Below are 17,776 nucleotides of genomic sequence, written 5' to 3'. Positions count from 1 at the left end.
ACCTTGTTTTGATTATTTTATAAAATGTGGGTTCTTCAGGTGCTTAGCTGAAGTGAAGCTGAATGTGAGAAAGATCTGGATGTGGATTTTGACATGTCCATGTCCATGTCCCAGCTCCATCTCCACGGCATGTCAAATTAAGATGACAGAATTCCCTTTTTAAGGTCTCCACTTGAATCCTGCGTCCAGGTTCATACTCAAGAATTTGTGGCCATAATCAGAGATTAATGGTGGACACTAATGGTATAATGATCCACTAATACATGACCCTTAACCCCTTTACATAATCCCTTAGTCATCGCTGCCTAACTTCCACTCTGGTTCCTTCAGACATCAGCGAAGATCGCTGCTTGCCTGCCTTCAAAGGAAATTCCCATGATGCTCTGCTCCACGTCTCTCTTTTCATCCCTGACAGCAGCAGGTCTCAGCAGAGCCTGGAGGAAATTACCGACGGTGGAGGCTGATCCCTCATCGGAACCGGTTCTGAAGAGTCGCGTGGATCCCTGCAGCACCGTGTGGGTGTGTGAGCTGCCCTTCACTCACAGTGGAGGAGAGACAGTTACTCAACATCAAGAGTATTGATTAGATGATGATTTTCCCAGAGAGAACAGACACAGAAGAACAGGACCTTCCGTTTCCCAGAAAACGATTTGAATGTTGGGTCGATAGAAACAGTCTTTCATCATCCCTCCCTCCTCTTCAGACCTGGACCCGACCATCTGCGGGATCAGTGAAGGAGATCTATCTGCAGAGAACCTTAATGCTGATTCTGCAGTGTGACCTTGATGACCCCACCCAAAATATACAAATTCAACAAGTGGCCATTTCCTGCTTTTCAGAATGAACGGTGTGTGATTTCAGACGAGTCTGTGGAGAGTGTGAGTTCTGTGCAGTTACAGTTGCTATGGAATTTTCCTGTCTGAAACACCTTCAACCACACACACAACACACACACACACAACACCTACCAAAGTGGAGGTCAGAGCAAGTGCAGGTGTGTGTGTGTGTGTGTGTGTTTTGTGGGATATGGCTGCACACCAGCAGCAGGTTGAGACCGGCCCTGCGAAGAACAGGCCCTGTTAGATCATGCTGGATCAGCAATGAGCTCCCAGCACCAGCTGGTCCAGACGATGACGGTGAGAGAGAAGAATAAACCAGTCTTCTTCTCAAAAGCGTTTATTGATTAATTCCACACTTTCCATCGTCTTAAAGGAACTCCCATTTCAGTGTGACCCCAGAAACTCGAACTGAATCATACTGGTGCAATAAATAACAGAGCAGGAGGAAAAGAAAGAGCTGAAAAGCATCCAACACACACACACACACACACACACACACACACGATCAAATGATAAAAATAAAAACACCACAACCATGGTAATAACCACCATCGTAAGAAACATTTCAGCTGGAAGTCAGAAACTCTCCGAGCATCATGGGTAATCAGTGCCGGCCTTAACCCCCAGGCTGTTATTTTACCATATTTAATAATACTTAAAAAAAAAAAAAACTCCAAATGTAGTGAAACAGGATAAAACCGCACGCAGCATAAATAAATAAGATGATCATTCATAAACAAATGCATTTATGGCTCAAAACGGTTCCGTTGGACGTGTCACATCAAACGGGAGGATAGAAACACGCCTCCTTTAACACAGACAGACACAGAGTAGAAAAAGATTCAATAATCCTGGCGAATCTGCTGGTGATTCGTTATTTCACGTCTCTGGGCGTGGCCGGGGGGTTGGGAAGGCGGAGCATAGACAGCCCCTCCCCCCAGACCCTGCCGCTCAGGTCAGCAACGCAGGTCTAGAGCATCACACCATTTGTTAGTGACCAGCCAATGAAGTAAGAGTATCCTGAGAACGACCAATCACAGAGCTGGACAGTCAGCTAACAATTTTTGCAATAAATATATTTTAATTTTCATCCAACAACAATATTCTGGGTGTGGCAGAACTAGAATGTGAGGTGAAGAATCACATCTTGGAAGTTATAAAGGCTGGAATAAATACAGTTCAATAAATATTGTTCTTAAATCATATAACTGAGATCTAGTGTGCATCTCCAGACCGTGGTGGCGTATCTGAAAGTGTATTAGGGAAACGTCTTTTCTTTTCAACAAGAACAAGCAAGCAGCTACCTGAATGCTAATTAGCACTCATCATAATTGTGCATTTGAAATTAACAGCAGGTCCAGAAACGACACGTGATGTTCTACTCCAGGCAGCCACTGTCTGTGGGAGCAGCCATCTTGCATGTTGAGGTTGGGTCTGATGAAACTGTCTCAGATTCTAGCTGAGATTCCAGCTTTCAAGAATTATCAATATGCAATATACAGGAACGTATCACTAGTTGGTGCTTTTTGAATAAATATTTCAGGTCTGAGAAAAAACTGAAATTTGTGCTGAAAAATTAATTACAATCTGAATTTAAATAATATATTGAGACAAAAGAGAAAATCAATTAACCAAACCTAAGGCACTGTGCAACACATATACTCATTCTGTTGCTCTCAGGCCTGGAACCCTGACCTCTCCACCTCCAGAGACGTGAAATAGGCGGGTCTAAGCAAACAGAATGATTATAGCACCACAGGAGGCCACGCCCCCTGCCCTGCACCATTTTGGGTTGTAAAACAGTAACAATAAACTAAAAATACATTAGCACCATAACACACACCTAGTGCTAGATCATCTCTGGAAGCCTGTCCAGTGTGATAAGCCCCGCCCACCCTGCACTCCAGATTCACACTATTTGCTGATTTGCATATAGGAATGTAGAATCCTGTAATCAGCTGTTTCTTTCTTTGTGTAGTGTTGGAGTAACTGGTACGTAATGGACCTCTGAGAGGGAGTTGTGTTGGAGAAATCAGCACTTAATGGACCTCTGGGATGGGGGGCGTGAGCCGAGACGCAGGTAAAGTGGGAGATGCCTGGGTTCGGGGTCAGAAGCTCCGATCCCATTGGCTGACAGTGAAACATGTGACGCAGGCTAGACTCCCACTTTAACAATGTCTCTTCAGATCTCAGGTGAAAAGAAAAATCTCATCTGAACAACTGCTCAGAACCCAGTATAATGCTGTAGACAAATTATACAAAATAAAAAAGCAGAAATATTTCACATTGTAATATTAAAAATTGCAAGAGAAATTCAAGCAACAGATCAAATATTCCATAAGCAAAGCGCAGCGTTTCAGATTTTGTTCTGTTTTGGTGTAGCTGGTTTGGCAGGTCACCTGCTTGGATGGGACAATGATGTCACACGCCTTTAATACGCTGGATATGGCAGGAACACGCAATAAACCTCCATAAAAAATTATTATCTACATTCTGATATCAAAAAGCTGCTCCATGATTCCTGTCATAGGCGCTCTGAAGAGGGCACAGGTCAAAGGTCATAGGTCATTACACCGAGGGAGGGGGCAGACGGAATGGGCAGGCATGAGGTCACGATTTCCCTTCAGCTATCTGCTTCCCAGCTTCTTTCCTTGTTCGGATGTTCAGCTGGTGATTGGATAAAAGAGAAAAGGAACGTCTGGAACGTCCTTCTCCGACGCCTGCCCGTCCCTGGTTTCTACCGTGAAAAATAAAAACCTCGTGATCAGAACCGACCTCGCCAACTGAAGCCCAACGCTCCTCCCAACTCAGCACGTCAGGAGCTGTTCCAGTTCTTCTCTTTTCCATAATTCCTTTGTATGTACAATATCTGTATATTTGTATAGAACATAAATACTACACAAAAATTTAGTCTATTCACAATTCACTTAAAAGGGGGAAGAAAAAAAAAGAAGACAAAAGCAAACATTTTACATACAAATGTTGTATATAACTGTGGAGGGGTGTATCTGGGATGTCCGTTGCTATAGAAACTGAGTCATTTGTAAACAGAGCCCCATCCGTCCAGCTTCAGCTCTCGCTCACATATAAAAGTAAAAAGATTCCTTCGTTCCCGAGGGTTCCTGAAGCCAGCAGGTGGACGGTACCTGTGCTGGCCTGATTCGCTGGCGAGGGAGGGCGCGTGTGTATGAGTTCTCGGCAGCGTGTTGTTGATCGTCTCTGCATAAATGAACCATCACTCAGTTTATATCCATTGGTTGAGGTTCTCTACAGAAGATCCATTTTTGGCCTGTAGTGTAGAAGCAAGGGGGATTTCTGCAAAGTAAAACACACACACAGACGTGGTGTGAATATGCACACTGAGAGGTGAAGAATGAGTCGAATTTGCTGGTTTATACTGGTTACCAGATCCTTCACCTTGAATCTCCATCTCGTTACCACGACAAACTTGAGGGTGTGGTCCTTCCCTAAGATCTCTTCATTGCATAAGATATCGAGCTGGAAATACAGAACAAATATTTTAAGATAACGTTCCATGTTCTTCACAGTGTGTGTGTCCCCCAGCAGGTTAAATGCTCGGAGCTCCAGAAGAAGACCTGAGGGGCTCCAGAAGAGGCAGGGGCTGTACCTCGTTGAAGGAGGTCAGGTTGAGCTTCTTGGCGATGAATTTCTTGAGGTGCAACACGGTGGCCTGAGCAGAACAGCGGATCCACTTCCTTTTGAGTCCACGCAGCTTCGAGCTGTTGCACTCCAGACAGATACTGACCTGAAACACACACACGCTGACTTACACACCAGAACCCAGAACCCAGAACCCAGAACCCAGCCTGCCCACCGACATCTTCCCTCTCGGCAGGGTGGAGCACATTCAGTCACGGAAAATGACAGCAGCAGTGTGTGTAAGAGAGGTGTAACATTTCAGAGGAGAGGAGAGTATGAACACACACAAACACACAAACATCTGCTGCGTGCAACCTACCTGCTCATCGCTACGGTGATAGTCATTGTCCTCTTCTGCTTTGTCTTCAGGGTCTTTATGAGGGTCGTCAGGCTTGGTGTCTCCTGCGGAGGAAACTGATGATCACATGACATCCAAGATGGCCATCTTTAAAAAGCATTTGAAATTATGTATGTGTAAAGGGTGTGTGTGCGTGTGTGTGTGAAACACACCATTACGCTGTGAGTCCAGGTGTGTTTTCAGGTTGCCCAGTTCTCCTTTGATGTCACCAGGAACCTCCATTCCCAGTTTCTGGTAGAAATCCCGCTGTTTCCTCATCTCCGCTAGAGAACCACAGGTATGGGAGTTTAGTCTTTCATCATAGCTGTGTGTGTGTGTGTGTGTGTGTGGGTGTGTGTGGGTGTGGTGTGGGTGTGTGATAATTGAACACACCCTCCTGCAGGCCAGGCACCAGTTTGTAAACGATGTCCTGCATTGTCCGGTCATGACTGTAACAGAGAAAGAATGGAGAACCACACATGTACAGACCCAACAAATACCAACAAGGAAAATAATTACACACAAACACACCATAATACATCAACACAATAACAAACAGGGACAAAGAGCTGTACTTCAGTTTTTAAAAAAGCCCTTATATGAAATAAAAGTGAGTGGAGCGTGTGAGAATTTTATTCTGGACTAACCCAATATACTGCAGGGGGTGGCTCTGGTGGATCACAATCCTGCAGGTTGGACATGTGTTGTTCTCCTCCAGATACTTCACCAGACAACTCCTACAGACTACAGACACAGAGAGAGAGAAAGGCGGGGTGAATCAAGGAGCTATAGCCCCCTCTAGTGCTCAGAACTCAGACTGCGCTGAAATAATCCTGCTCCAACCAGTAAAACACTGAAACGTGGATCATGATTATTCTAAATGACCATGGTTCTAGAGCAGAGAGAGAGACTGACAGCAGGGATCTGAAACATGCATCATGATTATTCTAAATGACCATGGTTCTAGAGCAGAGAGAGAGACTGACAGCAGGGATCTGAAACATGCATCATGATTATTCTAAATGACCATGGTTCTAGAGCAGAGAGAGAGACTGACAGCAGGGATCTGAAACATGCATCATGATTGTTCTAAATGACCATGGTTCTAGAGAAGAGTGAGATGAGAGAGAGAGAGAGAGAGAGAGAGAGAGAGGATGACCATGGTTCTAGAGAAGAGTGAGATGAGAGAGAGAGAGAGAGAGAGGATGACCATGGTTCTAGAGAAGAGTGAGATGAGAGAGAGAGAGAGAGAGAGAGAGGATGACCATGGTTCTAGAGAAGAGTGAGATGAGAGAGAGAGAGAGAGAGAGAGAGAGAGAGAGGATGACCATGGTTCTAGAGAAGAGTGAGATGAGAGAGAGAGAGAGAGAGAGAGAGAGAGAGAGAGAGGTGACCATGGTTCTAGAGAAGAGTGAGATGAGAGAGAGAGAGAGAGAGAGAGAGAGAGAGAGAGGATGACCATGGTTCTAGAGAAGAGTGAGATGAGAGAGAGAGAGAGAGAGAGAGAGAGAGAGAGGATGACCATGGTTCTAGAGAAGAGTGAGATGAGAGAGAGAGAGAGAGAGAGAGAGAGAGAGAGGATGACCATGGTTCTAGAGAAGAGTGAGATGAGTGGGAGAGAGAGAGAGAGACTGACAGCAGGGATCTGAAACATGCATCATGATTATTCTAAATGACCATGGTTCTAGAGAAGAGAGAAAAAGAGAGAGACAAAGACTGACAGCAGGGATCTGAAACGTGGATCATGATTATTCTAAATGACCATGGTTCTAGAGAAGAGTGAGATGAGTGAGAGAGAGAGAGAGAGAGAGAGAGAGAGAGAGAGAGGATGACCATGGTTCTAGAGAAGAGTGAGATGAGTGGGGGAGAGAGAGAGAGAGAGAGAGAGAGAGGATGACCATGGTTCTAGAGAAGAGTGAGATGAGAGAGAGAGAGAGAGAGAGAGAGAGGATGACCATGGTTCTAGAGAAGAGTGAGATGAGAGAGAGACAAAGACTGACAGCAGGGATCTGAAACATGCATCATGATTATTGTAAATGACCATGGTTCTAGAGAAGAGAGAGACTGACAGGTGTGTAGGCACTCGGTCACTGTGGTGGCGTCGATCAGGTAGCCCTCACACAGTCGGCAAGTGATGTGGGCGTTGATGTCCCACAGCTTGATCTTCCGGGTCAGCATCTCAGTGTTCTGCAAAACATCATCGTAAATTGAACTATAACATCTAAACACCAAAACATACTCCATAATCAGTTCTAATTATAATAAGCATTATACATTCTAATAAATATAACAATCACTGGAGGGATGTTCTGCGTTTCTCGTAATGATTAATTATCAGTTTGTCTTCTGCACACAGTGTCGTTATTTTGATTATGCTGAACTAATCATTCATCAATACTGATATTTCCAATACCTGGGAACATCTGTTTTGCTGCTTTGATTTAAACTGTGTTTGTGGTTTTCATTCTTACCCCTATTGCCGCCATGTGTCAGCAGAGGATGATGGGACAGTTCTGTCTGACAGGGGCAGGGTTAACGCTGCATCATGGACACGCCCTCATAGAGCTGCAGCTAGAACCTGGACAACACAGAACAGAAAACAGAAAGGTGATGTAGAACAGAAGTGTAGCAAAGCACAGAGAAACACACACACACACACACACACACACAAACATGTACCCACATACAAGCACGCACCCACATACAAGCACATACAAGCACACATACGTACAAACACACACACACAAACACGCACACACAAATATACGTACAAACACACACACACACACACACACACACACACATACAAACACACACACGCATACATACGTACAAACACACATACAAACACACACACACATACATACGTACAAACACACACACACATACGTACGTACAAACACACAAACATGCACCCACATACAAACACGCACCCACACATACGTACAAACACACACACACACACACACACACACAAACATGCACCCACATACAAGCACAATAAAAACTCTGAAAGGAGCACAGGATGTAAATCGTGAACCTCGTCTCTTTTCACCGTCTGTCTGAAATGACATGGGGTGGCAGTGGCCTAGCAGGTGACACACCCGCCTCTGAACCACAGAGCCACCGGTTCAAGAAACACTGTAGCAGAGACCAGGAAGCAGAAAATACACACCAGAAACCACCGGGATCAAAAACAACTCAGAAGATCAGGTGCTAGTAGCCTAGTAGGTAACACACTCGCCTATGAACCAGAAGACCCAGGTTCAAACCCCACTTACTACCATCGTGTCCCTGAGCAAGACACTTAAGACAGTGTCTCCAGGGGGACTGTCCCTGTAACTACTGGTTGTAAGTTGCTCTGGATAAGGTCGTCTGGTAAATACTGTAAATTAAATTCAATTATTATGATGTAATTACAGCATCTCCAAAACTGCTGCTCTAGCAGTATGGATCTTCAGGATCTTCAAAAAAAGACCTGGGGCTGCAGACTGGTCAGGATGCCAACACTGTGTTCTCCACCAGCTCCAGAACTGGACCACGGGGCAATGGAAGAAAGTGTCCTGGTCAGATGAATCAGGTTTTTTTTTTTTAAATCAAGGCACGGATGCCATGGTGACACCAATCCATGGTGACATCACTTGTGGGACTAATAAAGGATCATCATCTTATCTTATCTTATCGATTCTCAGACATTAATCGATACTAAATTATCAGTTAGCACTGGTATCGAAGTGAAGTGAGACACTGCAGCGCAGCACACGGTGAAACGTGTCCTCTGTATTTAACCGTCACTCCTGGTGAGCAGTGGGCACCATGACAGGCGCCCAGGGAGCAGTGTGTGGGGACGGGACCTTCATCAAGGGGACCTCAGTGGCACCTTGGCGGCTCGGGACTCGAACCTGCAACCTTCTGATTACGGGGCCGCTTGCTTAAACGATAGGACACCAAACATTTTAAAGCAAGAGATCCATCTGGAAGTATTTCAGATATCAACCAGATGAAATGTGGACAAGCCCGTTTACAAGAAGTTGTCACTCTCAAAGCATTTAAAACGGCGTTAAAACTCTGAGTTTCGAGAGGGGAGTTGATGTTGAAACGTAATATGAGTATTTTATTTGTCACTGTCATACAATACCATTGAAGTAAGTAACTAGAAGAACTGCCGTCACTGCAGAACACGCATATATTTTAGTTCCTGTATTCTTTCTCCCCTCGAGCATCAAAAATAGTTCTAAGTATCGAGTACCATCCTTAGTATCGGTATCAAGTTAAAAATTTCAGTATCGTGACAAGTTTAGAACTCACAGAGTAAAGAACATGATCACATTTGGAAAAAAGAACCACAGATTTTCACCCAAGACAAAAAAATCTAGAGGATGAGTTCAAGGAATTTCAAAATCAGAAAAACACCAATATAATACAATGTACAAGCGTCATTGAATCACATTAATTAATAATTACAATTCACAATACTCTTAAAGTGAGTAAAGTCTGCTGTAACAATATTACAATTCCTCTTCCCAGGTCTACCTTCATCTCTGAAGTCCAACACAGACCGTCTCCTGCTGCTGAATCAGCCACATGATGCACAAAAAACTTTATTCCTTAAACAGTAAAAATATTTGGGGTGGTAGTGGCCTAGTGGGTTAGACACTCGTCTATGAACCAGAAGACCCGGGTTCGAATCCCACTTACTACCATCGTGTCCCTGAGCAAGACACTTAACCCTAAATTGCTCCAGGGGGACACTGTCCCTGTAACTACTGATTGTAAGTCGCTCTGGATAAGGGCGTCTGATAAATGCTGTAAATGTAAATGTATTTGAATTGTAAAAACCAGAAGCTCAGGTTGTAATAACTGTTATAAATGTACAGTAATGTTACAGTGACCTACACAGTAACAAAAGTCAAAGTGAAGTGATTGTCATTGTGAAACACTGCAGCGCAGCACACGGTGACATGGTGAAACCATCACCCTTGGTGACCAGTGGGCACCATGACAGGCGCCGGGGAGCAGTGTGTGGGGACGGGACCTTCATCAAGGGGACCTCAGTGGTACTTTGGCGGTTCGAGATTCGAACCTGCACCCGATCCTTGCTGTAGAGCACAATGTCATCAGCAAACATCAGAGTCCATGGAAACCTGTCTTATCTCATGTCCATTACCATAGCAACCAAGAAAGGGCTCAGAGCTGATCCACGATGAAGACCCAAGTCCACCTTCAACACTGTCACTCCTACTGCAGACCTCGCCGCTGTCACACTGTCCTCTTACATACACTGTCCTCCACCACCTTCACATGCGTCCCTCCACTCCCAACTTCTTCAAACAAACCCACAGCTGCCACAAGTAAATTATGATGATCGTCAGTGATTTTTACATTTAAATAAGCAGCCACCAAAGCATACACTGATCAGCAACCTCCAACTGTGACAGAGTGAGACATGCTGATGGGTTGACCCCACATTTGTGGTAGAAAGTTTGGAAACCCTAATAGATATATACAACATAGATATATACACTAGCTGTTGCATTCAGCCTCTCAGCATGCATACATTCTGCCTTCATATTTGGACAGGGTTCCAAGATCATTCAAAAACTCCGGACTTTAGTGCCCTGTATGGCTGTAATAATAATAATCAATGCATTCGATTTTATTTTATCATCTTGTATGTTTTGATTGTAAGTTGCTCTGGAAAAGGGCATCTGATAAATACTGTAAATGTAAATGTAACAGTTGTTACTCCGAAGGTCACTGTACATATAATGTTACTGTACATTACTGTATGTTACTGTACATACATATAACATTACTGTACATTACTGTACAACAGTTTTTACACTGTAGGCTACTTTTTTGGGGCAGTGGTGGTCTAGCGGTTAAGGAAGGTTGCCGGTTTGAATCCTGAACTGCCGAGGTGCCACTGAGGTCCCCTTGATGAAGGTCCAGTCCCCACACACTGATCCCCGGGCGCCTGTCATGGTGCCCACTGCTCACCAAGGGTGATGGTTAAATACAGAGGACACGTTTCACCGTGTGCTCTTAACTTTCACCATAACAATGTATTTCTGTACCAGTTGTATACTGTCACCATCTGCTGCTGTTTCTGTTTGTTCTCTCTGAGGCACTGAGTCAAGCCTGTAGACCACCTGCAGAGTCCAATGATGAGACCACCAGATGAATCCTAGTCCCTGTGTTATGTCCCTGGACATTTGCTCCCACATGTTCTGTGTGGCTGGCTGTGTTTTTGTGTCCTGTCTCTTTTAGGTTGACTTCATGGGAGGAGTTGACGCCTACCAGCTCCACCTCCCATCTGCCTATTGGTCACCTCCACATATATAAAGAGACTTCAGATGATGTTCGGCAGGTCCCCATGGTCTGCTAGGCCCGCACTCTTTTTGGAGGTCTTCAGGGTCCATGGAGATCTGCAAAGAGCTCTGTTGGGGATCTCATTCATGTTTCTTGTTGCTTTGTGTGATAGACCCTTTGTTGTTAGCCTGTGTTAGCCTGTTAGCTTCATGTACAGCCCTGTTCGTTAACGTTTGTGCGTGTTTGAGTTGTCCCCGCTGGACCGTCCCTTCCTTTAGGCTGTACTGATGCTGGTTAGCTGTGCTGAGTCCGCTGTTTTATTGTACCTGCTAATTCACTGGATATAAAAGCACTGTTTGTACGCTTCGTTTGGCTGTGTGTATAACAGTGGACGTCCTCCTCGCCACACCCTTGTCACGTTTCATAGACCCCTGCACTTAGGAACGTGACACCTGGCAATGAACTGCTGATGAGACAAATTATCATGAAACAAACCAGAGGGTCACCACAGCCACAGCCGTCCTTCTCGGCATCACTTCCTTTCTTTTTTCTCTGTTCTAGAGTATTTTGTGTGCAGAAGGGTGGGGGTGTCAACTGTAGGGCTTGTCAAAGCCCATTGAGACATACTGTATGTGGTTATGGGCTATATAAGAACTTAATGTTGGTGGAACAGACCCTGGAGAGGTGGAGATCTTCTCTAAACAGGAGAGGAATGAAAGTCTGTAGGGTGAAGACAGAATACATGTGTGTGAATGAGAGGGAGGACAATGGGATGGTCGATTAGCAGACGCTTTTATCCAAAGCGACTTACAATGGGAAGACACCACGCAATTCTCGTTCGATTTCTATAGAATATCAAGTATACAAACTAAGAGCCCTGATAAGGCTTAGAACTTGTCCATTGAAGAACATGCTCGGAGAGTGTTGGGTGCTAGGACTAAGAAAAATTATATGTATTTATACATTTTGTATTTGTTTGTTAAATGTGTATGCATGTGTATGTGTTTTAAATTTGTCTGTAATATTTTTGGAATAAGAGGGTTTTCACATTCTTCTTAAAAGTGGTGATAGTCTCGGCTAGTCGTGTGGGAGGAGGGTAGGTGTTCCACCAGCCAGGGACAACAACGGAGAACAGACATGATTGGAATCGGAGACCCCGTTGAAGAAGGAATTTTTAGTCTCCTTTCGTTTGCCGATCTGAGAGAGCGTGTAGTAGTGTATCTAGGTAGTAGTGTGTTGATGTAGGAGGGCGCAGTTCCATTTACAGCCCTGTAGGCAAGCATCAAGGATTTGAACTCAATGCGAGCAGCTACCGGGAAGCCAGTGGAGGGAGGTAAGGAGAGGTGTAACATGGGTGTATTTTGGCTGATTGAAGATGAGGCGGGCTGCCATATTTTGGACCATCTGGAGTGGTTTTATGGTGACTGCAGAGGCTCCAGCCAGGAGAGAGTTACAGTAGTCGAGTTTGGAGATTACCATTGCCTGGACGAGGAGCTGCGTAGCCGTGTTGTGAGAGAAAAGGGCCGAATCTTGCGAATGTTGTAGAGAGTGAACCTGCAGGATCTGGAGATCGCAGCAACATGATGGTTCAAACTCAGTTTGTTATCTATCCAAACCCCAAGGCTTTTTGCAGATGCCGTGGGTGTTAACAATAGCGATCCAATTTGAATTGAAAGGTTTTGCTGAGGAGAATTGTTGCCCGGAAAGATCAGAATCTCATTTACAGGAAGAATCTCATTTACAGGAAGTAGAGCTTAGATACTTGGATTCAGCAGTGTGAAGGAGGGGTGAGGAAGGGACTGCAGAGTGGAATGGACGGAGAAGTGTGGCAGGGTGGATGTGGCAGGGTAGTGAGACCAGCAAGGTTAAATGGAGACAGTGGAACTGATAAAAACACAACAGACATGAACAAAGAGACAAAGTTAAAGATGCTAAGATTCAAGAATGATTGTGTCTAGTAGAGGGTTGATGAATGTGGCGAGAGGACATACATGTGGTTGGTGTGGAAGATGCAGAGGACAGGGGGAAATGGAGACAGTGGATCTGCTGTGGCCACCCCTAACAGCAGGAGGTAAAATAGATGCTAAAATGTATTTTCATACATTTTTATACATTTCCAGACTTTTCATCACAGACAGTTTTAGAGAACAGCATGTGTGTGAGGTTGTATGTGCAGGTTTTTGAACTTCCACAGTCCTCCAAATATTCTGCCACAGAGCGTAGAGTAGAATTAAACCAAAATCACAAGTGTAGAAAGTCCATCTGGTGTACAGTACTGGTACCAGAGTTTTGAAAGACCCACATCAAATACTTTTCGAGATAAAGAAAACAGGTAATTACTTTTATAACCAACAATAATATTACAGTACTCTATGGTGTAATAACTTATAACCTACAGTAACGTTTTAGTAACCAACAGGTAATAACTTGTATAACCTATAGTAATATTACAGTACTCTATGGTGTAATAACTTCTATAGCTTATAGTAACGTTTTAGTAACCAACAGGTAATAACTTTTATAACCTACAGTAATAAGACAGTATTCAACGGTGTAGTAACTTATAACCTACAGTAACGTTTTAGTAACCAACAGGTAATAACTTTTTATAACCTACAGTAATATGACAGTATTAAACAGTGTAATAGCTTATAACCTACAGTAACGTTTTAGTAACCAACAGGTAATCATTTTTAAAACCTACAGTAATATTACAGTACTCTACAGTGTAATAACTTCTATAGCCCACAGTGTCTGGTTTGTTGAACGGGTAAAGGAAGGGGGCAAAGGCTTGATTGATAAAATAAAGACGGCAGATGAGCCTTCTTATACAAAACAAAACATGAACACACGAAAAACATCACTTTCGGCACTCCCTGAACACCCACGACTGTACAGCCACTACTAACTCCACCACCATCAAGTTTGCAGATGACACCGTCATGGTGGGCCTGATCTTCGACAACAACGAGACAGCCTACCTGGAGGAGGTTGGAAATCTGGTGAACTGGTGCCAGAGGAACAATCTCCACCTGAACGTCAAAGGAGTTAATAGTGGACTTCAGTTCCAAGCAGGAGAGGACCTACCAGACCCCTGTCATCAACAGGAGCCCAGTGGAGAGAGTGGACAGCTTCCGTTACCTCGGTGTTAACATCACGCATGACCTGTCATGGTCCCCACACATCCACACCGTGGTGAAAAAGGCCCGGCAGCATCTCTACCAACTCAGACGCCTGAGACTTCAGACTGCCCTCCAAGGTGCTCAGGAACTTCTACTCCTGCACCATAGAGAGCATCCTGACGGGAAATATCTCAACCTGGTTCAGGAACAGCACCATGAAGGACAGACGAGCCCTACAGAGGGTGGTTCGATCAGCTGAACGCATCATCCGTACCAAGCTCCCTGACCTTCAATCTATCTACAGCAAACGGTGCTGTACCAGGGCCAGGAAGATAGTGAAGGACCTCACCCACCCCAACAATGGACTCTTCTCTCTGCTGCGATCAGGGAAGCGCTTTCGCTCCCTGAAGTCCAACACAGAGAGAATGAGGAGGAGCTTCTTCCCGCAGGCTGTCCAAGCTCTCAACAACAGTACATAGAACTCCAACACACTCCAGCACTTTCACTTTCAGTCACTCTGGACTCTTTGCACAAAATCTTTGCACTTTTTTATTTATTTATTTTTTATATTATACATTGTCTTTCACTCATTTGCACACCTTCACCCTACCTGTTACACATATTTTATGTTAAAGGTAAAAAATATGTTTGCAATATTTGCATATTGGTCTTCATTGTTTACTTGCAACGTTTGCAATACTGTGGTCTGTAACAGTCGCAAAAAGCATTTCACTGCATATTTACATTTACATTTACATTTACAGCATTTACCAGACGCCCTTATCCAGAGCGACTTACAATCAGTAGTTACAGGGACAGTGTCCCTGGAGCAACTTAGGGTTAAGTGTCTTGCTCAGGGACACAATGGCAGTAAGTGGGATTCGAACCCGGGTCTTATGGTTCATAGGCATATCATACCGTGTATGACTGTGTATGTGACAAATAAAATTTGAATTTGAAACAAGTAAAAATGCCGAATGATGAATGACAAGGACATTTTTACATGTTATAACATATGACAACAAATCAAGGTAATGAGGGGAGCACAAGACTAGCATTGGGCTGGAAACATAATTCACAGCGTAATAACATTTATACTATTCAGTATTGTTACGGCCAGGTATGGTGTAATAATGTTTTTAACCTACAGTGTAATAACTAATATGAATAATATTCATGACAAAATTATAGAGCAACACTGAAGAGAAGTAGGAAACATTGTTGATGTGCATGCTCATATATTGATTATTCAATGACTGTATATAATTATATATTAAAATTCATATATAATTATGTAATAATATTTTTACCAAGTTCTGCAGAAAAAGCAAATGAACTACGGTGTGAAAGCGCCCTTAAACTGTAAGACAACTGCAGCTCCCCATCCAAACTGCGGTGGTACTACAACAACAAGACCAACATTTATTTCTTATAAAGCCCATAATCACATGCTGTATGTTTCAATGGGCCTACAGTGGTGGCCTAGCGGCTAAGGAAGCGGCGCTGTAATCAGAAGGTTGCCGGTTTGAATCCCGATCCACCAAGGTGCCACTGAGGTCCCCACACACTGCTCCCCGGGCGCCTGTCATGAGTGATGGGTGCACCATGTGCTGTGCTGCTGTGTGTGACAATCACTTTACACACACAAACACTTGACACAAAGAAAAACGCCATACAAAAAAAAAGACAGGAGGAAACCTTGGGAAGGAGTGAGGCAGAGAGGTACAACTTCCTAGTTGTACTAGTGCAGTACTAGAATACTACTAGTGTTAGTGGGGACATTTCTTCTTCCTGTGCAGCACAGCTAACCACATCGACTTAACCTAGTATGAACAGACTGAACCAGGTGGTGTCTTCACTTCCTGACTTCACCTGCTGATGATCTCCATAAACTAGGGTGACATCTACATGACAGTCATCAGACACGGGCCAATTACAAACATTCACCACAAAGCAGGCTGAAGCCCCAACACTGGACACTTTATTAGAGACGTCCACCAGTCAGTTTTTGCTGGACCACCCTCACGCCATCTGGACGGGTCAGTGGTTAAGGAAGCGGCCCTGTAATCAGAAGGTTGCCGGTTCGAATCCCGATCCGTTGTCACGTTGTTGGGTGGTCAGTGTGTGAGGACGTCAGTTGTCAGTTTCTGCTGGACCCCCCCTCATGCCATCTAGGCAGTGGTGGCCTAGCGGGTAAGAAAGTGGACACGTAATCGGAAGGTTGCTGGTTCAAATCTCGAACAGTCAAGGTGCCACTGAGGTCCCCTTCATGAAGGTACCGTCCACACACACTGCTCCCCAGGCGCCTGCTCACCAAGGGTGATGGTTAAATGCAGAGGACAAATTTCACAGTGTCACCGTGTGCTGTGCTGCAGTGCTTCACAATGACAAATCACTTCACTTTCACTTTTCATTTCATTTCTGACAACCTCATGACCTCAGGACCAGTTCTGGAGGTGGTGGTCCTCCCAAAACTCCTGGATCATTACAAACCAGGGCAGTAAACCTGACCCTCACCCTGCTGTCCCACAGTGGTCAGATCAAGACCCATCATGGTTCTTCACTAAACAATTCCTCCCCTGAAACTCCACCAGTCTGGCAGGAATCTGAGGAGGAATCGGAGCTGTGACATGAACTTTGACTCGGGACTCCCGGTACCAGGTCGCAGCTCGAGGTCGCGGGACCAAACCCAAACTTTTCTCCACCCGAAAGGGTTAAAGTTCGTGGACTGGGGGTTCAGGAACATTCCAGGCTGTTAGCAGAGAAAACTGCTTTCATCAATAAACCAGAACCGGGGCTCCGGACAGGACCGTGTACCCCCGGGGCCCGCGGCCGGCGTCCTACAGTCCCGGAAAGATACACTTCTGGGGGTAAAAGACAAACTGCAGGGCCCCGGCGTCGCCATATACACACAGCCTATAGCAGCATGAACACACACACACACACAGGCAGGCAGGCAGGCAGGGACACACACAGTCCCATTTACCCGCAAAATGGGCCGAAAACGCGCGGACACGCAGAACCTGGCCGCGTCGGGCCCAACTGACCTGTTGTAGAAGATGAGAGTCGGCCGATCCGGCTCTGGATCCGAGTTAAATCCACCAGCAGTAAAACAAAGACGCGAAAAAGGCCGATCGGAGCCGAGTAGCGCCGAGGATCTGCGCATGCGCGGAAAACGCGCCCGGCGTGCACTAGGATGAAAAGTTAAGAACCGCGACATAATAATAGAATTGTAATTAAACTTTCTGCCAGAATACCATGCAAAGAACAAATAAGCTTATAAGAACATAAATGACACAAAGTCGTTTTATTTTAGGACAGTCTAGAACAGGGTTTCTTGGGTTTCACTTAACAAATAACAGGTGGGCGGAGTGAATAAACTGTTATTCATTATTCCTGAAATTTTTATTGTAAGAAAGATATTGAACACTTGATCACCAAACAAAATTGTCAGCAGCACTTCATGCTTGTGCTTCGAGCCACGGAAGGCGAGGCAGGGCGCGCAA

The 17,776-nt window shown here is 44.7% G+C and overlaps 1 protein-coding gene across 2 annotated transcripts; it reads right to left on the bottom strand.

Moving 5' to 3' along the window:
- Positions 1-1,323: 1,323 nt before the first annotated feature.
- LOC114782458 (polycomb group RING finger protein 3) lies at positions 1,324-17,425 on the bottom strand. 2 transcript variants are annotated; one of them, XM_028968337.1, is made up of 10 exons: positions 17,318-17,425; positions 7,308-7,414; positions 6,906-7,023; positions 5,484-5,580; positions 5,230-5,285; positions 5,010-5,120; positions 4,819-4,913; positions 4,468-4,605; positions 4,257-4,337; positions 1,324-4,154 (listed from the first exon to the last, which is right to left on the bottom strand). In XM_028968337.1, the coding sequence occupies exons 2-10, from the start codon at positions 7,320-7,322 to the stop codon at positions 4,107-4,109; spliced, it is 759 nt and encodes a 252-aa protein (XP_028824170.1). In that variant the 5' UTR covers positions 7,323-7,414; positions 17,318-17,425; the 3' UTR covers positions 1,324-4,106. The 2 variants fall into 2 exon arrangements, with proteins under 2 accessions (XP_028824170.1, XP_028824171.1); XM_028968338.1 differs by having other exon boundaries at positions 4,819-4,901.
- Positions 17,426-17,776: the final 351 nt, after the last annotated feature.

This window comes from Denticeps clupeoides, unplaced genomic scaffold (assembly GCF_900700375.1).
Source record: "Denticeps clupeoides unplaced genomic scaffold, fDenClu1.1, whole genome shotgun sequence".
Taxonomy (NCBI): domain Eukaryota; kingdom Metazoa; phylum Chordata; class Actinopteri; order Clupeiformes; family Denticipitidae; genus Denticeps; species Denticeps clupeoides.
The sequence above is the reverse complement of the archived record's forward strand: the minus strand, read 5'-3'. Positions and strand labels throughout refer to the sequence as shown.

What these genes read in the sequence shown, in the direction of transcription:
- LOC114782458 (XM_028968337.1), bottom strand. An exon ending in GACCGAGTGCCTACACACCT is followed by an intron (nt 5,581 to 6,905) that starts GTCAGTCTCTCT and finishes CTGTGTCTGTAG; the next exon opens with TCTGTAGGAGTTGTCTGGTG. An exon ending in TAACGAGATGGAGATTCAAG is followed by an intron (nt 4,155 to 4,256) that starts GTGAAGGATCTG and finishes TTTACTTTGCAG; the next exon opens with AAATCCCCCTTGCTTCTACA.